Source organism: Hyaena hyaena, unplaced genomic scaffold (assembly GCF_003009895.1).
Source record: "Hyaena hyaena isolate Hyena2069 unplaced genomic scaffold, ASM300989v1 scaffold_118, whole genome shotgun sequence".
NCBI lineage: Eukaryota > Metazoa > Chordata > Mammalia > Carnivora > Hyaenidae > Hyaena > Hyaena hyaena.
This window is the reverse complement of record NW_024080751.1, coordinates 1042517-1068260: the sequence shown is the minus strand read 5'-3', so window position 1 is coordinate 1068260 and position 25744 is coordinate 1042517. Positions and strand designations below refer to the sequence as shown.

The following is a 25744-nucleotide window of genomic DNA, read 5'->3' as shown; positions in this document are numbered from 1 at the left end:
AGTTGGGGGCCGCTGTAACTGGCTGCCCCTGTGCCATGTGGGGAGTCGCCGGTGTGGACCGGCCAAGCGGGCTTTCGCCGCCTCACTGTCAGGCTCGTGCCGGCAGACACCGGCTTTCCAAAACTGTAATCTGCACTCAAAACCTCCAATTTTAGCACCAGCAGTGACACGGCCGGCTTCCTTCCCCGAGGCTCTGTCATTCACCTGGGGAAATGCCCGCTGCATGCGGGAGTCCAGAGACCAGAGCCTGTCGGTTCTCTCAGGGGCCCGGGCCCTTCTGGGGGGACGGGGGGACTTGCCAGTTCACCGCAGGGGATGTTCGAAGGCTGGGACACCACAGTGGCGAGGCCTCGCCGCCAGCTCGGGGACGCGGACCCCGCTGGGAGGAGCCCCGCATGCCTCATTATCAGAAGGGCCCAGGCATTTCCTCCCACAAAACTGCTCTAAAACCACTAAATTCTCCCTTCAGATTCTCTAACTTTTCAAAATGTTAAGCTGACAGTGGTGATTTCTTTTTTCTTAATGTTTATTTTTGAGAGTGCGCGCCCACGAGTGGGGGAAGGGCAGAGACTCCCAAGCAGGCTCCGAGCTGTCAGCACAGACCCCCGATGTGGGGCTTGAACCTTGAACTGTGAGATCATGACCTGTGCCGCAGTTGGACGGAGCCACCCAGGCACCCCTCCTTTTTTTTTTTAAACAACCCAAATCCAACACCCACCCAAAACGGCAGTGGGCGTCAATGCTGCAGGACCTTCAACCTGGTAAACCCGAGGACTCAACCTCTAGGATGTGCCTACAGAAGGGCCTGCGATGTGCCTGCGGACAGGTCTCTGCTTCTACCAGCCCCACACGGGCTTCCCCGAGGCGCCGCACAGCCACGATGTGGTGCCTGTTTCACAGCAGGGCGACCCCGGGAGACAGCCAGTGCTGCTTCTCAAAGATGACACGGTGTGAGTTGGCCACACCACCCACATCTGGTGGCAAATCGTGCTTGCCCAAACCTCCAACCCCTGAAACAATATTTGAAACAAATGATGTCAATTTTGAAACAATTCTAACCTGCCCGCCAAAAATCATGTCCAATGTTACAAGACGGCCTCGTTGTTTTTGACTCATTAACTGCGAATCTAGAATCCTGACCGCCCACGGTGACAATTGTGTTTGTGTTAAGACTCTTCCCTCTTCAAAACAACCCTTCATTCTCAGGATGAAGGGCTGAAAAGGTGCTAGAGTCCTCCAACTACTAACAAGGAAAGACTTCCCAATTAAACACTCTTTCTCACTCCAGCCTTTCCTAACACGACAGCCCACGGGCAGGAGCCCTGCCCAGGCTGCCAGCACTCCCTCCGCTCGCTGACCCCCATCGCTGACCCTGGAGGTCGGTGGCACCAAACGCCACACCTGCCTTCTGACCACAGACAAAAGAGAGGCTTGGGCCCACAAAGTAAACTAAGAAATCCAATTTTTGTTTATCTGAATGTCTACCCAGAACCTGACTTGACAGTGTTAATTACATTTAAATCCTTTACAGCTAATTTGGAAGTTCTGCTGCTACCAAAAACCATGGTCATTAATAAAATTATCCTGATGGGGGTGCCTGGGTGGCTCAGTCAGTTGAGCAACTCCGCGCATGGTCTTGAGGTTCACGAGTTCTAGCCCAGTATCTGGCTCTCTGTCACTGTGGAGCCCGCTTTGGATCCTCTGCCTGCCGCGCACCTCCCCTGCTCACACTCTCTCAAAAATAAACATTTAAAAATGTAAAAAAGTATGGGCACCTGGGTGGCTCAGTCGGTTAAGCGTCTGACTTCGGCCCAGGTCATGATCTCACGGTTCGTGGGTTCAAGCCCCACACTGGGCTCTGTGCTGACAGCCAGCTCAGAGCCTGGAGCCTGTTTCAGATTCTGTATCTCCCTCTCTCTGACCCTCCCCTGCTCACGCTGTTTCTCTCTCTCCCCCAGAAATAAATAAAAAATAAAACATTAAAAAAAATTATCCTGATGAAGCAAAGGTGTCCACCACACAATAAAAAGTGTATATAGAGAGACATCTAGAAACGACCCTGCTTACAATCTCTTAGTACTGCTTTTACACACGTACGGAGACAAAAAGCAAAAGCAGCTACTTGAAAGCATCTTGGGCACGGAGGCCTGGCCAGGCTCTGGCGCCCAGCCGGGCCTCCAAGTCATCGTGGGCATGCAATGGGCACGGAGTTTCCTCTGTCTAGCTTCTGTTGTGGAACACAGGCTTGTGACCTTGGTGGGCAACTCCACGTGGGTGTTGGCAGCCAGAGCAGCCATGTTAAAGGTACCAAGGTTAAGGGGAAGAAAATGAGGCTTTCACTCTTCTCTAATGCCGTGGACACTGTCCTAAATGGCCACCTTGAATGGGCTTCGGCCATGGTCTGGGGTGTGCACACCCCTGAAAATTCATGTTGAAACTGAGTCCTAAGGTGATGGTTCTCCTAGGAGATGGAAGGTGCTTAGGTCATAAGGTCAGAGCCCACATGAATGGGATCAGTGCCCTTAAGAGGAGCCCCCCAGAAAGCTCTCTGAAAGCTCTGAAGCCCCTGCAACCCTGAAGACCCCTCACCAGCACCTGACCATGCCAGCTAGCACCCTGACCTTGGGCCCCCCATATCTGTGAGAGACGAAGCTGTTTCGTATAAGTGCCCCGGTCCATGGTCTTTTGTTAAAGCAGCCCAAGCAGACTGAGCCAGCTCCCCTCTGGTGTCTCTAAATAAAAACATGGTTTCAAATACCATTAGGGACATCGGAGCCCTACATCCTGGGGGACTGATGCTTTTACAACAAGACCACCGCCTGGCTCTTGGCGATGCTCTGAACACAGGTTCTTGGGCTCATTAGAAAATCTGTCATGGGGGTGCCTGGGTGGCTCAGTCAGTTAGGCGGCCAACTTCAGCTCGGGTCATGATTTCACGGTTTGTGAGTTCAAGCCCCGAGTGGGGCTTGCTGCTGTCAGCAGGGCTTGCCTCAGATCCTTTGTCCCCACCTCTCTGTCCTTCCCCTGCTTGCGTTCTCTCTCAAAAATGAACATTAAAAAAAATAAAAATAAAAAATGTCATGGGACAAGCTTGGTTGCTGCTAAATGTCCAAGAACAACACTGGGATGGGTTCCCAGACAGGAGCGTCCCCTCTCCTTCCTTCTCCAGCAGACAGAAAGAGGGAGAAGCGTGCATGCGCGCGCAGACGGGATGAGGGCACCGTGAGTCACTTCCCTGGGCAGTCTGATGTTCAAGTGCAGCCACCACTGCCGGGCACTTTGGGAATCGTTTCCCCCAAGAGTCTCTAGGTTTTGTAACTGTTAATTAGGAACCCCGACCCTCTGGGGAGGACCCAGACCCCACTGGCCACCCTATTGCTTTTATATCCACAGTGGTCTGTCCGGGTCCCAACCGCACCTGCGGCTGGCTGGCACTCCTTCTGGTACCAGTGGGGGCACTGCTGCAGGAGCCCACCCGTGGTCGTTTCCTGGGGTCCTGCCACAGGACACCTGCATCATTCCACAGCCAACGTAGGCCACTCTCACCTCATTTTCACTGCAGCAGGAATTAGGGTCTAATGACTGGCTGTGTATAATGAAAGGACACCTTACAGTCTACATGAAGTGCCACTTTCCGGCAGACACCGCAGTCAGGCCACATGACTTAAGGCCCAAAGACGTCTCAGAGCTCCTCCTGCCAGCAGGCACCCTGGCCATGCTCTGGGCCTCTCGCTTCACTTCACCAGGACAACAAACCAGCCTCGTCCCAAGTTCTTCCCGAAAAGCGAACACATGGCCGAGCCAATAAATATTCAAAGACGTCGTCTAACCTCCTAAAAGTAACCCATTTCCCCAGATGTTAACGTAAACTATTTTGTAAAATTCTCATTTCCTAACAGAGCACCTCTAATCATTATTTAAAGCAGAAGTTCTCAAAATGTGGTCCACAGGTGCTAAAGCTTTCTGGAAGCTAAATGACAGCGATGTTTTTACTAGAGTCTGAGAACAGAAGCAGACGGAAGGATCCGGTTGTCAGTTAAGCCAAAAGTTAAAAAATTAATTAATGTTACCTCTGTCGTTGTTTCTGTCTTAGAAAACACTTCTTTTTTTTTTTTAATTTTTTAAATGTTTTATTTATTTCTAGGAAAGAGAGAGAGACAGCGTGAGCAGGGGAGGGTCAGAGAGAGAGGGAGACACAGACTCTGAAACAGGCTCCAGGCTCTGAGCTGGCAGTCAGCACAGAGCCCTACGCGGGGCTCGAACCCACGAACCGCGAGATCATGACCCAAGCGAAAGTCGGACGCCTAACCGACTAAGCCACCCAGGCGCCCCAAAAAACACTTCTTATATAATGTTATTCACGTTAACATGCTTTATATTCAAAAACAAATAAATATAGATATCTTTTAAATGTTAAATCCAGTAAAAAACAGATATACGTAAATAAAGACTGTGATGCCTTCAGCAACTCTAGGTGTATAAAAATGTCTTGAGCTCGGGGGTAAAGAGCAGGCTTTAAGGGTAACTTTACAGGACGGCTCTCGACGGGCCAAAAGCAGTCAGTGCTGTGTCCTTCCTGGTCAGCAAGGCTAAGTGAGCAGCAGCACTGCTTCGTCTCAGACTCTTGCACACCCTCCAGCACTGTTTCGAGAGATTACTGGGAAGGTACCTCTTTCCAGTTACAAAATGGTAGACTCACAGTGGCTGCCACCCAACCTCAAAGAGAACATGGCTGGAGAAGACACAATGGCCTTCTCTCCTGAGCAGTGCTTGGTGAGCAGTGCTGTCAGGACCGCAGCCCACAAGCTTGCCGAGAGACAACGACCAACAGTGGAGACCGAAAGTCAAGAAGTCACCACGTTTCAGCTGGAGTCTTTTCTTTCTCTGAGATGAGCCGAAGCCAACGTCCAGTTTTGTACTGGGGGTTAGGGGTAAGCGGGAAAGGTCCCAGCTTAAATTAAACAACTAAAGAATAACAGGACCTTCTCTATCAATTTTGACAGCTTCACACAGAGCCACGTGTGACAGCCAGGCGGGCACACAACGCAACCTCAGGCCCTACCATCGCTGCACGCGTGACAAGGCAGAGACGGATCTCTTACCACTAAAACACATGCTGTGAAAAAACACAACCTGACAGGTCCACAGCTAGTGTCCACCCAGCCCCGCCATCGCCACGGAGTGCTAGGATCTGGCGGGGGGACCGCTTTGTGCAGGCTCAGCACTCCCAGTCCTGACCAAGGCAGCCAGCAGTGCCCCCTCCATGGAGAAGTGGGGTAGCTCTGGGGCGTCTGGGTGGCTTAGTCGGTTGAGCATCCGACTTTCGCTTAGGTCATGATCTCGCGGTTCGTGGGTTCGAGCCCCGCGTCAGGCTCTGTGCTGACAGCTCGGAGCCTGTTTCAGTCTGTGACTCCCTCTCTCTCTGACCCTCCCCTGCTCACGCTGTCTCTCTCTCTCCTAGAAATAAATAAAACATTAAAAAAAAAAAAGAAAAAAAAAAGGAGTGGGGTAGCTCTTCTGACGAGCAGGCTGGGCTCAGGAGGCCCAAAGAGCAGCATTGCAGAGCGTCACAAGTACATGGGCTTCAGCCCCAGCTGCAAACCTAACAGGTAGACGTGCCAAGAAAGTGCACTTCCCCTTTTGGGCTGTGCTTTCCTGCCTGGGAACTGTGAACAACTGTCACCTCCCAATTTCCTAAAAGATACATGAAACTACACCGTGTCAAATGACAGCGCTTGCACGCAGCATTTGGGGAGGCAGGCTCCAAGGAGAGCCTACTTAATAAATATTTACCAAGATGCCCTCCTGGGCTTGGCACTGGGGCACAGCAGGCAAAAGTTCTGCTCCCACGGTACCGGGGCATATGCCTCACTCTACCTGGGCTGAGACAGCGAGAAAAGGGCAGGTGCATTTATAAGGACTCTCCCAGCCACATTTTTTTTTTTTTTTTTGAAACAAAGGAACACAAATCCGATCCATCATTAGAAAACTGATTTTGGGAGGGGGGGAATCAAGAAATATCCACATAATGGAATTCTTTAGGACTGTAATTAGGGTGCCTGGGTGGCTCAGTCACTCAGGTCATGATCTCGGGGTTTGTGGGTTCAAGACCCGCGTCAGGCTCTGTGCTGACCACTCAGAGCCTGGAGCCTGCTTCGGATTCTGTGTGTGTCTCTTTCTGACCCTCCCCTGCTCACGCTGCCCCCCTTCCCAGAAATAAAAACTTAAAGAAATTTTTTTTAAAAAGACTGTAATTAGAGGACAACAAACCACACAGCCACTGCCGTGGAGAGTCAGTCCCACGGGAGTGACGGGCACAGTGGCCACACTCCATAAACACCTCCTGCCACCGCCCTCCATGTTCAGGAATGGGGGTACAGCTGTAATGTGGACTTCTTAATGGCTTCTGGTGTTCCTTTTTAAAAAATATTGTTTTAATTTTCTGGGTAAGTATTTGTAACAACACACAGTAAAGCTGTCCTTATATCTGGGGGGGGGGATTTCATTTACTTTCTTATAATGGTATGACAAACACCATTTAAATGTATCAGCATATGAAAAACAAAACCATAGCACCTAATCCTGAGAGCTGAAGAGATATTACACAGGTTAATCACCACCTGCTGATTATGTTGTAATCATAGCTACAAGAATCCTTATTAAAACAGGCACAACTACCTATTCAATCTCAAGTAACAGCTTACCCTCAAAATTGTACTCAAAAAATAAAATGAGGTCTAAACAAGAAAAACTATTCTCCAATACTGTGGGCACTCACACCAGGTGAGTTCAATTCAGACTGTTTTTGACCCCTCTTTCCCAATTAGTGTGTTTCCATCAACTGTTAACCACAGAGCCTTTGTAATGGAATCAGCACGAGTCACTTAACACTAACTAGACAGACGGAATTCTTAGCTATCCACGCTAAGGGACCACACCGGCTAAGTAAGAAAATACACAGAGAAACTCCATTTAGGAAAAGCCATCTCAACGGGCTTCCTGAGTCCGCCAGGCATGTGAGAATCAGGCCTCTGTGAGACAGTGCCACACTGCAGGGACCCAAGGACAACTGTGAGCAGGCCTAACCTGTAAATACATGCAGTCCTTGCTCTGAAACAGCCAAATGGAAATTGGCGGTTATCACTGGTCTGGTGTGAGACAGTAAAGTGCGAACAGAAATATAAGACAATCAGAACCCTGAACACCTTGCAAACACACAGCAAAACCAAAAAGAAACTGGTCCCTGAGCTGCTGGAGAACAGACTCCTTGCAAGTTAGACACCCTATGGTAGTAGGACTTACAGCGTCAACAGCAGGACCCGAAAACTCCTCCTTCAAAAGAAAATGGGATCCAAGTCGCCGCTCCACCCCCCCCACGAAGCCCAGCACGCAGTGGCCCACCTCAGGGACCCCAGCTACACCTCCCCTCCACAAGCCATTGTGATGCGCGCACACACATACACGCCTGCATTGGGGGCACCACTGTGGGACAGGTCAGTCAGGAGAAGGGAACCACCTATCATTATACAACTTTTTATTTGTGCCCTTTATTCTGATCAGCACAGAACTCTGCCTGGAATAACTTAAATTTAATCCAATACGAACAAGAGATAGCCCTTGGTGGGAAAGCACCCTTCCTGAGTTCACAGCTAACGTTCCCGAGAACAGGGGCAAGTAGGACACGATGCCTAGAACAAGCTGGGCTGGGTCTTCCCAGGTGACACTTGTGCTGTTTCAAACAGGAGCCCAGTGGGCCAGTTCCAGAGACGTGTGCGTGCAGACACGCGCGGCTGGCCACCGAGGGGGCTGGCGAGTCCCCAAGGCCGCACTGCACTGCTCTCCAAGGCTGGGAAGGCCTCCCGCAAGCGGCTACAGCCAGGCCGCCCGAGGGGCAGGAAGCCCCCGCGGAGCGAACGGAGGAGTCGGTCTGGGGGTCACTGACGTGACTTCCTTACTGGGCGCGGCTAAAGCACCTTTCCTGGGAGCACATCTCAGCCAGGGCCTGTGTGGCTCCGGGGAAACAAGAACACGTGTCTGGGGTGGGCCCCTCGGACACAGGCCCCGCTCCTTCCTCGCCCGCCCGTTGCCTGGAGGTCAGAGCGGGCGTGGACTGCCCAGGTCACACGCCGTCGGTGTGCAAACGACACGGGGGCCCTTCTCCCCGGCAAGGGACGACCTGGAGTGCCCGCAGCTCAACCCCCGCTGCTGCGCCCTGCGCCCGAGTCTAGGCTCACTTACTGAGGCGCTGGATTCAAAGCGGAAAAGCCGCCCCGAGCTCCAGCGAGTCCCAAGCCAGCGCGGGCGGCCGAGGACGACCGCAAGGCCCTCGGTAGACACACCTCGGGGCTGGGGACGCAGCGTGCCGGCTCGCCATGGACCCCGCGCTGGGGGGCGGCAGAGCCGGAAGTAGGAGACGACAAGCGGGGGGGGGGGGGCACCGCCAGGGGCGCGCTCCCCGGGAAGGGGAGGGCGGGCCAGGACACAAACGTGGCCCGCATACATCAAAATGACGAAGTAAACAGGAAACTAAAACCAGTATTTTATGACGAGGCAAATATTCTTTTTCAACGAAAGCGATTTTCCGAAAGCCTCCTTCGCTTCCCGGAGCAGCAAAGACCCCACACCTGCCCTCGCACCCTCCTGAGAGCAGGTGGAGACCACGCGCCTCCGGCCACACGACAGCGAACGCCGGGAACAGCACCCACACTCCAAGACCAGACCCTCTAACGAAACTTCACGTCCGTGCAGGGCGTCCACACGAACCAGCCGGGTGAGAGGGCAGGGCCCACTGCAGCCGGCGGCACCGTGCGAAGCCCCCGGACGCGGACGCCCGCGGGACTTGGGCCCCCGGGGAAGAGCGGCGCCCCCGCCCTCGGACCCGCGGGCCTCTCGCACTGCCAACTTGGGCCAACGGACGGTTCTGCGCTACCGTCCCCTCCGGCCCGTTCACGTCCGGATCAGGGCCCCCGAGCAAACACCCTCCTCCGGCGGACCCAGCCCCAGGCAGGCGCCCACGCGCGGCGGGGGCCTCCGAGTGGCCTCGGGAGGTGACCCCGCTCCGAGGGCCCCCTGCCCCCCCCGCGACCCCCTCTCCGCGGGGCTCCGCCGCTCTCCTTCAGCCGCCCTCCCCCTCAACTGTCCCCTTCTCCGCTCCCTCTCCCGCTCCTCATCTGCTCTCTCCCCCCTCAGCCGCCCCCTCCTCTCCTCCCTCCCGCCATCCCCGCGGCCGCCGCCATCTTCTCTTCTCGGCGGGAGTGCAGCGAGGGCCGGCGCGGCCGGCGCGGCCGGCGCTGGGTCGGCCTCCCGCTCCGCCGCCGCCCCCGAGTGCGGCCCTGCGGCGGCCGGCCCCTCTGCCCGGCGGCCGGGAAGCCACTCACCGCGGGTCGCAGGCCTCAGGGGTCCAGCAGCCATTTCCTCGGAGCTCAGCGGAGTGGGCGGGAGGGCGGGGTCGACGCCGGGCACCGAGGCGCGGGGCTAGAGGGGCCGGCCGCGTCCGGAGCAGCGCCCCCGCGCGGAGGAAGGGGGCCCCGCCCCGCGCGCGCGCCTGCGCCCTGCGCCGCGGCTCCCGTAGCCCGAAGCCCGCAGCCGGAGGAGACTCCAGACGGGGAGCCCCAGGCGGGCTGGTCCCCGGCGGGGCGCCCTGGGGCCTGGGCTGGCTTTGTGGCGAGGCGGCGGGGACGAGGGTAAAGAAGCAGCCGTGCTCTCGAGTTTGTGCAGCAAACCGGTCCCACCACCTCCCGCACGACCAGCTTGGGCACATCTGCCCGCAAGAGCTGCAAGGAGCGGTGAGGTGTCCCGGTCCCAGAAAGGGAAGGGGGTCTGCCAGGTGCCCCGCCCTCCATCGGGATCTTCTTCACTCGGGGCCGGCCAGTGGCACCCCAGCACCGGCCGGTCCCCAGATACTCCACAAACAGACCGCAAAGGGGAAGCACCGGGAGCCTCGGGGAGCTGTGGACACTGAACACTGGCCCCGAGGGCAGAACTCCGCAGCTGCGGGCCTCTGCCCCCATGACACACGTGCCTCTACAGCCCCCGGCCCCACCCTCCTTAGAAGCAGGAACCCCTTGGCTTTGGTTTCAGCCCAGCTCAAAAGGCGGACCGGTGCCCTGTGAGCAGTAGAGCTGCGCCCAGCTGACCCCGCAGGCGCATGCCTGGCGCTTCTGCCGGGAGAGCCAGGTGCTGGGGTCAGGTCGGCTGCTTAATCAACATCTATTTCTAAAGATCACAAGACCTGCTTGTTTCTGAGGGGCTGTGGATTTTCTCCGAAAGAATACAACGCAGTGTTTTTGCTGGTGGGATTCCATTAGGACCACCTTCATGGAATCCTGCAGGAATGGGCTCCACTCTTCCATCACGACTGGGTCTTCAAGTTTGCCCCCAGATACATGGAGTGGAGAGTTCAGAGAGCAAACGGTTGGGAGGTGAAAGCAGCTGGCACAAGCAGTGTGACCTTGGGCAGGTTCTGTAAACAGGGAAGATCCAGGAGGCCTCCCCAGCCAGGAGTTGGAATGGGGGAACCTCGCTCAAGCTCTTTAGTAGAGGAGCTTTGAATGAAGCAAAACCAGCAGCAATATCTGCAAAGTGCGGTTGTAATAACCCACAGGTGCCACGTCAGGTGGGTGCTTGCAGGGCCGGAAGCCGTGAGGACGGGGACTTAATGATCGTATGTAAATCACGGCACAGAGAACTGCGTACAAGACAGGACACTGATCTAGATGCGTTCTCCTCAGTTCTTCTACCTGTGTCCAGAGATCCTCAGCCAGAAAAATAAGTGGAAGTATTCTATCTCTCCTGCTATAACAAAGCCCTGGCTTTGTGATCCGAATGAGAGGGAATACAGTGTTATACACTCACGCGGAACGATGCTCATTACTCCCAACTTTCAGAACAGTTCCTGTTACTCTGAGATGTTGCCCTGCGGATTCGGTGAAAAATAAAGTTGACCTCAGAAGAAATCAGTATTTTAATCAGTGTGAGGCACGAGAACTCTATTTCCTTTCTGGTTGCTTTCATCTCCTAAGTTTCTAAATGAATCCATCCAATAAAAAAAGCTAGACAAAGTAGTACCTGTCACAAATTTTGAAGAAAATCACAGAAAAGTGGTTGTGCCTAAGTGGGCCTCACAGGCTAATAATGGTAACCCAAAGTATGTAGCAGAGAAAGTGGGGAAAACAAGCCCACAGCCCTTTCCTGAGTTCCTGAGCCCGCTGGTGAGCGTGAGAAAGGTCACCCCAACAAGTAAGTCTTAGGGCAGAGTGACAGGCGCCAGTCTTCTGCCATCACCCCTGGCCTGTGGGGCCTTGGGGCGGGGGGAAGTTGCAGCTACACAGGCTGTAATTTAAGAGATTTGTTTCCAAAATGAACAAGTACTTGAAAAGTGAAGGACTGTTTGAACTCATGTCTAACAGCTTTCTGGATTTGTCCAGGACAGAAATACAGTTTGAATGAACTGGTCCTCTTGCCTGGCTCACAAAGCTGACACCGTGAAGGGGAGAAAGCACTGGAAGGAAACACCAGCAAGAGTAACAGAGGCCAAGCCGTCCATGATTTCAAAAAGATTCCCAGAGCTTTATTCTGAACTTCAACAAAATCAATACACGCAAGTGATCTGTTCAACACCAGATTATTTCTGAATTGCTAATAGAACCAGCTGCTTCTAAAACTTAGAAATCCAGGGAGAAATAGCCTCTCTGCAATCTGTCTGCGGAAGGTGGGAGGCCAAAGGTGTTGCCTTTTATGGTTGTGCAGAGAAATGAAAAATCTTGGGAGTCTGTCAGACAGAAGCCCCTCTCATTCCAACAGAAAGCAAGGACTTAAAGAATAAATGAAGAGAATTTTAAAGTCAAGAAAGGAAAAACCCAAAGTTTGCAAGTGTGTTCTAAAAAAGGAAAGCGTGGATATCAATTGGTGAAGCCTCTCCTCTTCATTCAACACTTCTGCCACCCAGACACCTGGTCACATGGCTGGGCTTAGACAAAAAGAAAAAAATCCTCAAAGCACGTACAGATATAACTATGCACATACAGTCTATGTGTTTGTGTGTGTACATGTGTGTATTATCCAGTTTCCTTTTAATTAAAAAAAAAAGGGGGGGTCCCAAATCCCAAGCCAGTATGTGTCTATCAAATTCTTCCCCAGCCAAGCCTGAAGCGTACTGATTCCACATGAGATGCTGCTGGAGTCAGTGACTGTCGCACAGGCGTGCCGCCTGTGTCCGCTGCTGCAGGGCTGTGTGGCCCCCACCGCCCCACCTGCGCACGCTCTGTAGCATCCCAGCACGGCTCAGAGGACCGGGAGATTACTCTTGCTTTCACCCACCCAAAGAAACTTAGAAGCAGCGCTTTCTGATTTAATGGAACAGTCTTGGGAGGGCGGGGCCGTACCCAACACCCCGAGAGGCACGCTGCGCCCCGTCTTAGAATTCAGCTGGGACCCACGCACCATCAGCACTGAACAATGATAAAATCCTTCCTACTCTTTCGTGCCTTCGGGAGAGCTGGCGCCCGGGAACTGACCTCTCGGGGCAGACTGCCGGGTTGTTGCGGGGACTCTGAGTGCCAACAACCGACTATCCTGATGCACGAGCTTGTCTTCACCAACTCTCCTTCAAAGCAGGGCTTGATCTTATGCTTTTTGTTTTTGAGAATAAGATAAAAGCAACTGTAAAACACGGCTGATGTCCTGCTTACTGAACTGTCGCAGATTTGAGTAGAGGAAGCACTGTGTATTTTATTCCCCAAAACACTTTTCCTTTCTAAAAACTCTTCAATGCTCTTTACCACTGATAATCTTTTCATACTTCTCGGTAAAGAGTTGCTAATCTAATAAAGTGAAACTCTCCAGCCATGCTTGGGGACCCGTGGAAACTCTGGCAGCTCCCCCTTCCGCAGACCCACCTGCTTCCCATCAACCTGGTCACTGCCCCCGGCAGTGGCCGAAATGGTGCACCTCCCTCCCGCTCTCCCGTACCCCCAGACTCCTTGTGGCCTGACAGGGCGTCTCCAGGCGGGCCTAGGCTGGCCCCTATCCGTACACCCCGCAGGCGATCTCCTGCACACCTGGCTGCGCTCACCTCTGCCCGTATCTGGGTCCGTGCACTCACTAGCTCTCCTAACGTCGCCACTTGATGCCTCGGATGCACATCAGAACCTAAGGCGTGCGAAATGAGCTCATGACTTCGGAGCCTCTCCGCTAATCAGGCCCTTTCCTGGTGTCCCTACCCAGTGACAGTCCCACCCTATAAACCCAAAAGCACAAACCCGTGGCCTGGATTCTTCCTGACACGCCTCCCTCCCCCTCAGCCACCAAATCCTGTGGCTTCCCCTGGCCCTTGTTCTCCACATCTGCTGCTTCCCAGGCGTTTAACACCTCACCGTCTTCCCGCCACCCTGCTTACCTCTCAACTCACCGCCACCTATCGCTGTCCATTCCCGCCACATGACTGAGCTCACTGCCCGTCACCCCCAAGTGTCCAGTGCACAGTTTCTGGTGAGTGTCACAAGGACGGCCCTGCTGCACTTGATACTGTTCATCTAACTTCTAAAACTCCCCCCCCACCCCGCTCCTGGCTTCCGGGGAGCCTCCTGACCCCCTGGTCCCCGTCAGACCTCTCCGATAACCTCATGGGCAACTTCTCCAGATGACAGCCTCACGCTGCTGTCCTTTAGGGTTCTGGATTCTTCTGCTCCTGCTCTCTGTAGTCTTTCTCTAAATACGTCCGTCAGCTCCCACGTGGGGTCACCACAAAACCTTCGCTTCCGGCCCTCACCGTCCCTCCCTGGAGCTGCAGCCATGTCCCACCTCGAACCTGACAAAGCCAACACTGAGCTCGCCATCCGCCGCCCTTCCAGCCCAGCGTCGTCAGGGTGGCTCTGTCACCCGGCGCCCCCACCATTAACCTCACCCGCCAGGACACAGGGGTGCCGCTCTGCCCGTCTTCCGCTTGGGCCAATCCACGGACTCGATCGGAGGGCTGCTCACACTGACCTCTGTGGAGGTCTCCCTTCATCCGCTTCTGCTGAGGCTGCTTTCACTCAAAGTTGTCTTCATTCACTCATTTACTCCTTCACCTTCTCAGCACAGAGCTACGGGCCGACAACGCACCGCGGGTTTCAGCTCACACATGCCGGGACGCGGAAGCCGGTGCGCTGTGTTAGCCAACTACCACCAGATCGCTGAGGACGCGAGTCGTGATCCTACAAGAGCCCCGCTGCCTCCGGCTTTGTTCCGGGTACTTCACCCCCCTGTGAGGAGTTAGCCTGGAGAAGGTCTAGAGCCCAGCCAGTGAGAACGTGCAACAGGAGGTCTGCAGTGGAGACACGCAGCGCGGAGCCGGGAGGCTTTCCCGCTCACTGTGCACTGGCAACTGGGGAGTCTCCGAAAGGCGCGCTGCGCACAAGGAGACATCGTCCTGCCTGCTGCGCGGGCTTCATTCAACACTGGCCGGACCCCTACGAGGGGCAATCCCAGCAGCAGAGAGGCCGCGGGCAGTAAAAAGCAGCCAGTGCCCAGACAGCAATAAGGAGATGGAGTGTGCAGGACTCGGTAGTTGGCTGCTGGCGGGCACGTGCGTTAACCTCTGACCCACGGAAGGCGCAGCTGAAGCCTCTTTGGACTGGAATAGCCTGTCCTCTTAGGGCATCGGCATTCAAGTTCTTGCTTGTATGCCTTTGGAAAGAATTCTAAAAATCCACACGCCTTCCACACCGTGAAGGTGACACCTCGAATCGTACTCAGCATTAAGCAGTTGCAAAGAACGTCCTTACGAACGTTTACTACCTGTTCGATTGAAACAGATAAACTTTGAACCTGCAGACTTAGCCCACTGGACTCGAAACTACCCGTCAACAGTCATCCCTGTGAAACCTATGGGACTCGCTCCGGGCGAGAAATCCGACAGCGCCCTCGCGCTCTTCAGCTCGCTTTTGAGCAACCACACGAACCCATCGGCCCCCGAGCTAATCCAGGAAGACGTCCGATTTCATGGGACGGAGCAAGAGGCCGCCCCTCCGGTTCCTTCCTGAAGCCGCTGAGATCTCTTAACCTTGCTCTCCCAGAGCGGGAGGAGCCCCCGCTCCGCCGCGGCCCGCGAGCAGGCACAGAACGAGCACCCGCGCGCCTCCGCGCGTCCCCGCGCCCGCCGCGCCGCGCCGTCGCCGAAGGCGCTCCCGCAGCCGCCGCCCCGCCTGGCGCAGCCAGCGGACGCCAGGCCTGCGCGGCAGGCGCCCCGGGGGCGGGCCCGGGTCTTCTGCCCCCGCAGGCGGCGAGCGAGAGCGCGCTCGCCGAGGCGGGAGGGTAACCCCCAGGGCCCGCCTCAACCGACGGAACGGAGCGCTCCCGCCGGGTCGCGCTCGGGCGGCTCCTCCCGGGCCCGTGCGAAGCCAGGCGCCGGGTGGGGAGGGACCCCGCTTCGGGGCGGCGAGAAGCACCGGCGCCTGCCCCCCGCCCCCTGCCCTCCGAGCTCACACAAATGACGGAAAGGGAACTGGGACCTTCGTCTCCGACTCAGTCTAGATGTCGCCATCCTGGCGCGAAGTTTCCCCGCAACGACACTTCGGCGGCGGCCATCTTGCCCAGAGTCAGCCGACGCCTTTTGACTCTCGCGCCAACCCGTAGAGCGAGCGCGCCTCGAGGAGAGTTCTGCGCAAGGGCGGAAGCGGGAGTCCCGCGCTTCCGGGCGGCCGCCGCGCCCCGCCCCCCTCGCGGGAGCGCTTGATTGGCTGCAGGCTGGAGAGCCTGCGCTCTCGCGATTTCGCGGGAGGTGCCTGAAGGGGCGGCTGTCCGTGCGTCTGCCCTCCCGTTCCCCGCCCCCGCCTCCGCCGCGGCTCCCGCCTCCGCCTCCCATCCCCGGCGCCTCGCCGCCCTCCTGGCTTGCCCCCCCCCCCCCGCCCCGAACGGCCGTGGAGACCGCGCAGCGCGGGAGGCGGGATCCGCACGGTAAGATGGCCGCGGCGGACCCAGGCGGCCGGGCCGAGCTTCGCCGCGGGAGCGCGGCGGGCCGGGGTGGGGCTGGGCAGGGGCGGGGTGGAGGCCGGGGAGGGCGGCCGGGATAGGGCTTGGCGGGGGAGGTCGGAGGGGGCGGGGGCAGGGATCGGAAGCGGGCTGGGGGTCCTGCGGGGTCGCGGGTCTGAGCAGGCGGCAGGACTGGGGCCTTCTTGGTTTGCACGTCAAACTGCCCCTTTCCTCTTGGCCGTAGTAGACTCCTGACCCCACAGAGCCCGGCGCTGTAATTCGGGTGTTTCTTCTTAAAGGGAGCGCGTTTCAAGCGAAGGCTCCAAGGTTCGGAAGTGATCGCCAGCTACAGCAGTGGCAGTTACCTGAAACACCGCGCTCGTGTCCCTGTGAAGAGAAAGATTTTTATGACAACCGCCTCAGAGCAGAAGCTGAGCTGTTGAGGACGCGAACTCCTGCTTGGGAAGCAAGTGTTCCTCGTTCTCAGACTTGGGAGGTTTGTGTGTTGAATATTCCTCCGGAGTTGTTGCTCTTCCCAGATCGCTGTCCGCGCTGGGGGCGGTACTGGTGTGGCTGTGGGCGCTGCAGGGATGAAGAGAGAGGGGTCTGGTTCGTCTGAGGTTCCCTTGAGTTGCTGTCTAGGAAGAACAGTGTGGTCTGAGTGAAGGATGCACTTGCCTGGAGCTACAGGACGGGGGCACTTGTGGGCGGAGCGACATCTCTGGTTTGTCTCCCGTGCTGGCTTCCTCCTCTGGTGCTTCTGAGCGTGGGCACCCTCCAGCACGGAGGACTTGGTCTTGTGTCCACGCGCTCTCCCTGAGCAATCTTTGCCCAGCTCCTGGGGTTCGAGGTCCTTGTTGGGTGGATGTCCTTAATTGACGTTTCCAGCGCTGGGCTGGGGACCCATAATCCAGGGGCCTGCTTGACTCCTCCAGCTGCGTCTGACAGTCACCCCAAACCTGCTCTACTTCTCAAACCTGCCCTGTTCCTCTTTGTTCGTGGCCCCGTCCGCCAAGGTCTCAAGCTTGAAAGCTTCCGTGGGCCTCAAGTGCTCCGGGTCCTTTATTCCTCTGCGGTCATGCCCGCAGCAAGGCTGTTGACTTGCGCCCGCAGAATCGTCCCCTGCCGTGTGTCTCACTCTCCTGCCGCTGCTCTTGTTTGATGGCTTCTCACTTGCTTTTCTGCTCAGCTCTCACTGCCCCGCTTTCGCTGGTCTTTAACTTAAAACGTTTAAGAGATTGGGAGCAGGGGAGAGGGCAGGAGAAGAGACAGAATCTCAAGCAGGCTCCACACTCTGCGCGGAGCCTGACTTGGGGCTCAATCCCATGACTCTGGGATCACGACCTGACCCAAAATCAAGAGTTGGATGCTCAACCGACTGTGCCACCGGGAGCCCTTGTGTTTTTAACATTTTAACTTAATGAGGGAATTAAGCGTGACCTGAGCTGACGTAAAGTGAGCATCTGTGACGTGGAGGTCACGCACGAAGACAGTGGTGGGCTCACCAGCTGGCGTCCCCACGGCTGGCTCTTGTCCGCTCTCCTTCCCGTGCCCACCGCCTCCCGAGTTTCACATCTTTACTCAAAACCAGGAAACACTTTGCCACGTTTGTATTTATCGCTGAAGCACGTATCCTGTGGTTTGTGTTGTTTTTGTTCTTTGTAAAACCGTCTGCTGCACCTCGCTGCATTCATCCAGCTGGTTTCTGAGAGTCATCCGTGGGGCTGTGTTAGTATTTTGTTTTAATAAATTCTGTTACGTGAGTATATGATTATAGGTCTTTCTCAGCAGCCCTAACACCCAGATGGCTCTGAAAACCAGAAATTTTTTATTTTTAACCTACTTGGTGGCAATATCTGACCCAGTGAAAGCTTTTTCACCTGCATCCCACTCAGTGTGGGTACCCAGACGTTTCCCCAAAAAAGTAATATTTAATTGTGGGTGTCACCCCAGAGTGCAGGCAGCATGTCGCGTTACATAGGCTAAGTTGTGCCATCTAGCCGGCATATAGTCTGCAGAACCTAATATTTTGGACCATATGTGCCCAGCAGTTCTAGGCCTGGGACTGTGGTTCCGTGCTGCTTTCCAGTGAACGCCCGGGTGTGTGGCTTCCTGATTTTTGCCATTTTGAAGAGTGTTTCCAGGAGCAGGCTTGTCCGTGTCCAGTACACAGTGCTGAGTGGGGAGGACCTCAGTCCGGCGATAGAATCGCAGGGCCACCAGGCGCACGTGGGCGGCTCTGCGGGGAATGTCAGGTCTGTGTGCGGGGCTGGTCTGCTCTCCCAGCAGCATCGGCGCGCTCCTGGGAGCTCCCGGTCTTTGTGGAACTTGGTACTGTCACACGTCCTAATTTTGGCCAGGCTGGTGAGTGTGTTGCGGGCTTCTCTCTCGAGCACGTGTGTCATAGCATTGAATCTTTAGCTTCCGTCTCTCCCGGTTGCCCTTTGTGCTGAGAAGGGAATTGATCTAAACCCCTCCTTCAACCAGCACGGCCTCGTTCCGTACACACACAGCCCCCCCCCCCCCCCCCCCCCCCCCCCCCCCCCCCCCCCCCCCCCCCCCCCCCCCCCCCCCCCCCCCCCCCCCCCCGGACTTGACCTGCCCATCCTGAGACTCTTGGCCCTTCCTTGCGCCCATCCTGTCTCCTAAATACCCCAGCCTTCTTTCTGGGTCTCTCTTACACCTGCATTTGGTGCCTGGCGCTCTGAACTCGCCGTTTTCCAGATAAAGTATCTTTCCACTGTCTCCTTATTCCTTTGCAGTGCGTTGCCTTGCGTCTCTCTGAAATGATTACAGTTCTTCATGGAATTCTTAATATCCTTTTTTTCTAATTGAAGGACATTTGAGAGCCAGTGTTACGTTAGGTTCTTGTTGCAGCATGGGTGTTTGGTGACCCTGTAGGTTTCGCTGTGCTCACAAATGTGGCTGTCACCTGTGACCCCACAACCCTATGAAGGACCATTGAGCATATTCCCTGTGATTCATTCCTGTGATCTTCATTGATTTCTAAAATACCCTTTCCTTGTAGAAATAAGTCAGAATGAGTTATGCAGAAAAACCCGATGAAATCACGAAAGACGAGTGGATGGAGAAGCTCAATAACTTACACGTCCAGCGAGCGGACATGAATCGCCTCATCATGAACTACCTGGTCACAGGTATCGGCCTGGCCGTAGGGGTGCTACCTGTTGAACGTGACTCTCCCTTTGTGTACGTACGGGCAGAGATTTACCAAAGGAGTTTCTTGGTGGAATGTGTTTGGGCATGATAAAAACGCAACGCTAATTTTCCTAAATTTGTAAGTTATTGTATTAGAGGTGACTTGTCCCAGAGCTGACATCGTTACTCCGGGTGTCCGAGCTCTAAAGCAAAAACCTGCTGCTTGACCTGTAATATTTTTATGGTTAATCAAGTTACTGCAGAAGGCTCTGAAGTACATTTAAACCCCAAGTCGTTGATCTCTTTTGACAAGTCTGGTAAACTATACTGGACTGTTTCTAGAAGGTGTGCCTAATTCAGAGGAGAAAGGGGGAAGGACAGAAGCAGATGGAAAGTAACAAAAGGGATCTGTAACTACAGTCTTTCTTGATATTGGGAAGGAAAAGGGTAATTCTGTACGTGATCAGAAAACCCAGATGTTTCATAAAGGTCTGGGTCTCCTGCCATTGTACACAGTACCTCCTCCCTCAAATTAGTCTGTAGTAAGACTTCTCTGGGAAGAGGGTGAGGAAGTGTCTGCCTGTAGCGGGGCTGGGTGACACACATGCTGCTTAGCCGCTGGTAAGAACTGTCTGCTCACAGGAGGAGGCAGGGCCTGGTCTCTGCAGGTGGTGAAGGTGCAGCTGGCGTGCGCAGATGCGTCCGGACCACACCTGCAGCGTCTGCACCTGCGCCTGGAGTCGCAGCCTTCTTGGGGGGTGGTCCTGTAGCGCCCCGGACTTCCTGGCACGTGCCCTCACCCCTGGCGTCTTGGGTGGGAGGGGAAGGAGCAGAGTACACAGTTTTTATTTCCTGTGTGGGGTGCAGCTAGTAAATCAGAGCTGTTAATGCCAAGTCCCTGCGACCGGGCGGGTCATGTTGAAGGTTGGTGATTTGAGGCAGGTGGGCTTTCTAGGGATAAAAATGCTTTGCGTGAGTGTCTTGCTAGCTTCCTGAGCACTACAGGTGGTTTTCATTTTCAGAGGGCTTTAAGGAAGCAGCAGAGAAGTTTCGAATGGAATCCGGGATTGAACCTAGTGTGGATCTAGAAACACTTGACGAGCGGATCAAAATCCGTGAGATGATCCTGAAAGGCCAGATCCAGGAGGCCATCGCGCTGATCAACAGCCTCCACCCAGAGCTCCTGGACACAAACCGCTATCTTTACTTCCACCTGCAGGTGGGTTTCAGTTGTGTGGCGTCTGGTTTGTGGACACTCCTCAAGGTCACGTGTGCTCGTTTCAGAAGTAACGAGGCTCGTTTGCACGAATAGAATACTGTTTTAGTTCACGTGGGGAAGGGGTTTGAGTTAGCCATTGGTATACATATTCCAGAAGCCGTTCCTTGCTTCAGAAACGCTGTTTTAATAATTGTGGGCTGCTAGGAGGTTGTCATGTTCAGATGTCCTTGGGCCAGAGACTAGAGCGCGTCACTGGGCGTAGCCTGCCGGGGCGCTTCTGGGTAAGCCCGTCTGCCTTTGCCCGTGACCAGCAACAGCACCTCATAGAGCTGATCCGCCAGCGCGAGACGGAGGCGGCGCTGGAGTTCGCACAGACGCAGCTGGCGGAGCAGGGCGAGGAAAGCAGGGAGTGCCTGACAGAGATGGAGCGCACGCTGGCGCTACTGGCCTTTGACAACCCCGAGGAGTCCCCGTTCGGGGACCTGCTTCATATGATGCAGAGGCAGAAGGTAAGATGGTGGGGGGGGGGCTCCTCCTTCCCCTCAGTGGGTGTTCAGGGCGGGACTCCAGGAGGCACAGCCGTAGGACAGAGACCGTGTCTGGGCACATGACTCAGACGACAGCGCGGATTCTTACTCCGAGTGTAACCTCGCCCCACGTGAGGCGGGAACAGCATTCACACTCCCCGTCAGCTTTTTGCGTTCCCCTTAGCCTCCTTCCTGTTTGTCTGGAGACTCTTAGAAGTAGGTGTTCGAAACATTTCTTAACCTAAAACCCCATATTTGCTTGCAAATCTGTTCATCTCTTTGCTGCTGCTTCCGTGTTCCAGCCCCCGTGACGGTCCATGACTTCCCCGGTCGCAGCCCTCTACTCCCGTGGCCCTTTCCTGCTGGAAGGGAGGGCCGCCGTCCGGGCCACCATGCCTGTCCCCCCGCAGCTTGTCCGGTGGACCTTGCGTCGCCCCACGCGGCTCTTCCCTGGGTCCCGGTCCCCTTGAGCCTGGCTCGTGGCCTTTCACTGCTCTGCAGGCCGGGCGTGACCCACACCGACCAGGCCGACCAGGCCTTGAGCTCCTTCGGAGCAGGGAGCCTGTGGTTACGTCTTCTGGAGCATCTCAGGCCACAGGCTTTGATTCATTTAAATAAGTAACTAGCTTCTCCCGTAAGGCTGTTTTAAGAAACATAAACGTGTGTTATGAGCGCTCCTGCCGGCAGGCGCTCTGCACGCCTGGCCATCTGTATCGGAGGTGTTTATTTTCCAGGTGTGGAGCGAAGTTAACCAAGCTGTCCTAGATTATGAGAATCGCGAATCCACGCCCAAGCTGGCAAAATTACTGAAACTACTCCTTTGGGCTCAGAATGAGCTGGACCAGAAGAAAGTAAAATATCCCAAAATGACAGACCTCAGCAAAGGTGTGATCGAGGAGCCCAAGTAGGATCTGCCGGCGGCCCCGCGTGTCCCTGCCTGGACTCGGAGTGGCCGCCTGGGACTGAGGTGGTTCCTGCAGTAGAGAACTCTCGCTTCCCCCGTTTCCTGGTGTTTTTTTTTGTTTGTTTTTTTTGACCCTGCATCTTTTTTAAAGGGGAAAATGGCCCTTCTAAGCGCTGGAAAACTGTCAGTGAGACACGCTGTCTGTGGAAGCGCAACGCAGACCGCGGCAGGTGCGCTGACGGCGGGGACAGGCCGCATCGGCCGCCGAGCGCTCTGTCGTTCGGGAACGTTGTTGAACTGAGGCCTCCCTCGCAAACCGCTGATGAGCATTGGTCGTTATTTTGCTTTCTGTTAGCTCGCAGGCAGAAGATACGCTTTCTCAGATCTGCTAAGACTCGTCAGGCCTCTGCGGAGAAGTTTTCTCTTACCCCTTGGTTTTTTGTTTCTGTTTTTTCATAGGAAGGACTATATAAATTTGTAAATCCTAATTCAAAGACTTCTTTTGTGTGAGGGTATCGAGTTTGGTTTGTTTTCCTTCTGGTCTGGGTGGTACGGCTCCTGGGGAGACGCACGTGTGCATGCGTGTGTGTGTGACAGTGTGTGTGTATGAGGGCTGGGGCTGTGTGTTTTTTAATTTTTTAAATCTATATTTTGGTGCTGGCTGTGGTGAGAGACTCTTTCTTAGCGGATCAACGGACCTTCTCTTCTAGGCAGTTTTGTTGAAAATAAAGGTTTTTCTTTGATTTCAAGAATGACCACAACCGCCTCTAAAACGTTTTAATCCTCTCAAGTCTTTTGCTTTCAGAGCGCACATCCCGATGCTGGGACGGTGACTGATGCCAGTGACCGCATCTGGTGCCCGCAGGTGCCTGGGAGCACAGCCCAGGAGGTGGGGTCTTGGCAGCAGCGGGCTTCGCTGTCGCGTGTCCCACCGGCCGCAGTGCAGCGGCTTGGGACGCGGGTGTGGACTTGCTGTGGGTGCGGCCCGGCACTGGTGTCATAGGGTGGGCCTTAGGGAGCTGTGGGCTAACCCCTGGGGTGCAGGCTCCCAGAGGTGGTGGGGATCGTGCCCGTGCCCGAGGGTGCAGGGCTTCTCTAGCTGTGGGTGGCTCTGCCTGTCCCCCGGTGCTGGGACTCTGTCTTCCTCGTACGGATCCTGGTGCCGGGACGGGGTTTGGGCCCAGTGCTTCACAGAGACAGATACCAACAGCAGCTGAATTGGGGGAGCATGTTTCCTTGACCAGCGAGGCTGCACGGGCTTGTGGGTGCTCCCGTGGGTCAGGTGGTCTGCCTCAGGCCGCTGGGGCCACGTTCTCCACACGCCTGCAAACCTGAGCATGACCCTTACGTGCCGTGCAGTCGGCCGCTCTCCCGCTTAGTCCCTGTTCCCCACTCCACGTGGAGTCGGCGGCGGGCGGGGAGAGGGGGGCGGAGGGAGTTTGACCACCTGGCTGGTCACCAGTGCAGAGGCAAGACTGCGTCGTGGGCTCTTCTGGCCTCTGACCGCCCTCCTGTTTGCCTCGTGGTGTGGTGAGGATGAAGGCGGGGGGTGTCTTCTTGGCGCCCCAGGCCGTCTCAGCAGTCCTCTCTACCTGTGACCTTTCTCTAGGGTCGTGTCTGAGGCTTGAGGCCCTTGAGGCCCGTGATAAGTTAGGGCAAAAGGTTTTAGCCCTCAGGCAGTTCACCGCTCCCTGCAGTGGGAGCTGGAGAGACAGGCAGGTGGAAGTGCACGCACTTGGCGGGCGCCGGAGTCCGGCACGTTTCTGGTCGGCTCTCCTCATCAGCATTCATGGGATTGTTTGCGGGCATCACTGATACATAACCAACCCGACGTGGCCTTCGGAGCCCAGGGCAGGAGCTGTGAACCATCGGGGCCTGTGTTGGCCTGTTGAGGCAGCGGACCACCTACGGGCTGGGTGTCGGTGAGACTTGCCCCCAGACTCGCTCCTGTTCACCTCCCTCCGAGGCCCGCTCACGCTCCTCCAGCCTGTGGGCCCGGGGGCTCCGGCACGGACTGGCTTTGCCGTCTCCTCCGTCGGCCGCCGCGGTGCCATCTGTTTCTTCAGCAGGCAAGCTAAATTAAGCCATTTTTAATCATGAACATGAAGTATAACGTGATTTTTCTTTGTCTTCTTTAGATCTCACCATTGTTTTTATGAAAACGTAATGTTTTATGTAGTTTATTCTCTTTATGTTTTCTTGTGGGAAGTGCCTTGAAATAAAATTTGAGAATATTCTAGTACTCTGCGTTCCTGGTAGGAAGTCGTGTGAAGAATAACTCCTAGTTTGGAATCTTCACGAAGCATAGGGGTTAATGCAAATCAAATGAAAACTAACATATTTTGCCATTAGAATGAAAGTTTCCAGGATCTAGAAAAGACACATGTTTACTGGGACCGTATTTGAGATGCAAGTCTCCTGGCACGTGACTGAAGACCCATGTGTGAGGCTTCGGGGGACAAGGAGGTGGTGGCTCCCGTGCCGTTGAGGACGGTTTCTGGAGGGCGGCGTGACGTCCGTGTTTCCTTCCGCACAATGCTGGCTTTGGGGAGGGATGGAACCGGGGCTTCCAGAAAGAACCGTACACATTTTATGTTAAGGACAGTGGTGTCCTCCAGATGACAGGGCGGGACCTGCTTCTGGGAGTTAGCATGGCCTCTCGTACAAACAGAAGGCCGGACCGAAGCCGTCAGGTGTGCCTGCCTGCCGCCCGAAGTTGCCCAGTGATGACGTGGGGGATGTGAGCGGCAGGCTGCCCGCCCCCACAGGCTGTCTTGGGGCGCCTTCGGGGTACGTGCTGCTCTGACACCTCATGCTTTGGTTATTACAGCGGGTCCTGAGTCCGCCGTGTCCCTGCCGAGGCCTGCGTGCCTCCGACAACGTCCTCTGCAAAACGCAGGATAGGATGCTTTTGCTGCCTGTTCTTAATTTCATAGTAAGATCCGTCATGTTTTCCTCCAGAGTGGTTACCGGAAGGGTCTTCTTGAGTTTTACCTGTGAAGATGTACAAAGAACAAGGAATCAGGGATGACGCTGGCACGTCTGGTGGGAATCATCTGCGAGCACTGGTGGAGGGACCCCGGGGACCACGTCCTTACGCCCCCTTCTGTCTGTTCCGATTACGCCCCCTCCTGTCCGTTCCGACGGCACTGTCTCTGGTGCGCGTCTGTGTGCCGCGTGTGGATGGGAAACCTGTCGTCCCTTCTGAGATGTGGCACTCGAGTTCCATGTTTGTGGGAAAGTAGGTTGGGGCTGCGCTCTGCATGATTTTAAGCTGAAAAGTGTTTTTAAGTTTCTTTTTTCCTTTTTTTTTTTTTTAACTTCTGAATACTTGCAGACGTTGCAAGCGCAGGGGCTGCTGCGGTGGGCCTGGCGCCCTCCTCCCCGTGGCACATGCCACGTCCCGCAGGGCACATATCCCGTGCCATCAGGGCCGTGAGCACCTTGCATGGAAGGCACTCGCGGAACATTGACAGACTCGGAGTGACGGCTTTCCAGTGCCTTCTAGTGAGTGCAGGAGGAGGGTGCCTTGTGCCGGAGTGGTGGCGTTACCGGGCGTAGCCCCGTGGGCTTGGTACATTGGAGACGAAAGGGACCCTCCCCCGTCACCACTCCCCATGTGACGATGGCACCTAAGCCCTTCCTCATGCCAGTGCCTGCCACCTTGGAGTGGCGGTGTGGTGGGTTGTGGGGAGGCCATGCAGAGCAGTGAGCACTGGGGTGTGCGCTCAAGGCCACCTGGGTGTTTGGCAGGGGCCACGGTCCCGGCGCGGGGGGCCTGCCCGTCTGGGATGTTGTGCCTTAATCCTGAGATGCCATCGCGGTGCTTTTCCTGTTCTCGCGATTTGCCTACGTGGATGTAGAAGACGGGTTCGCACGGGCCTGTGCGGGGTCAGCAGGGCTGGGGTGTCCCCAGCTCCAGTGGCCGCAGGTCCTTGGCAGGAGGCGCTGTCTGTCCTGACTGGCCATCCTGTCCCTGCATGT

General features: G+C 55.6%; 3 protein-coding genes across 5 annotated transcripts in view; 2 read left to right on the top strand and 1 right to left on the bottom strand.

The window, feature by feature from the left end:
* Window positions 1-15663, bottom strand: part of DIDO1 (death inducer-obliterator 1) — a 50295-nt gene extending 34632 nt beyond the window's left edge. Inside the window, exon 1 of one of the 3 annotated variants that reach the window (XM_039236953.1) lies at window positions 15492-15663. The gene's annotated coding sequence lies outside the window, so the exon portion shown is untranslated. Of the gene's footprint in view, window positions 1-7302; window positions 7367-9377; window positions 9452-15491 lie in introns of those variants that run through there. The other 2 variants (XM_039236952.1, XM_039236954.1) reach the window with 2 other exon arrangements.
* On the top strand, window positions 811-16052 carry LOC120234924 (serine/arginine repetitive matrix protein 1-like). The gene is made up of 7 exons (XM_039236941.1): window positions 811-950; window positions 7743-7925; window positions 8170-8329; window positions 8651-9047; window positions 9190-9785; window positions 15057-15294; window positions 15616-16052. Exons 1-7 carry the CDS (start codon window positions 811-813, stop codon window positions 16050-16052), a joined length of 2151 nt encoding a protein of 716 aa, XP_039092872.1.
* GID8 (GID complex subunit 8 homolog) lies at window positions 15843-22516 on the top strand. Its single transcript, XM_039236958.1, has 6 exons — window positions 15843-15936; window positions 16251-16447; window positions 18980-19109; window positions 20133-20329; window positions 20641-20838; window positions 21591-22516. The coding sequence occupies exons 3-6, from the start codon at window positions 18992-18994 to the stop codon at window positions 21762-21764; spliced, it is 687 nt and encodes a 228-aa protein (XP_039092889.1). The 5' UTR covers window positions 15843-15936; window positions 16251-16447; window positions 18980-18991; the 3' UTR covers window positions 21765-22516.
* The last annotated feature ends 3228 nt before the right edge of the window (window positions 22517-25744 follow it).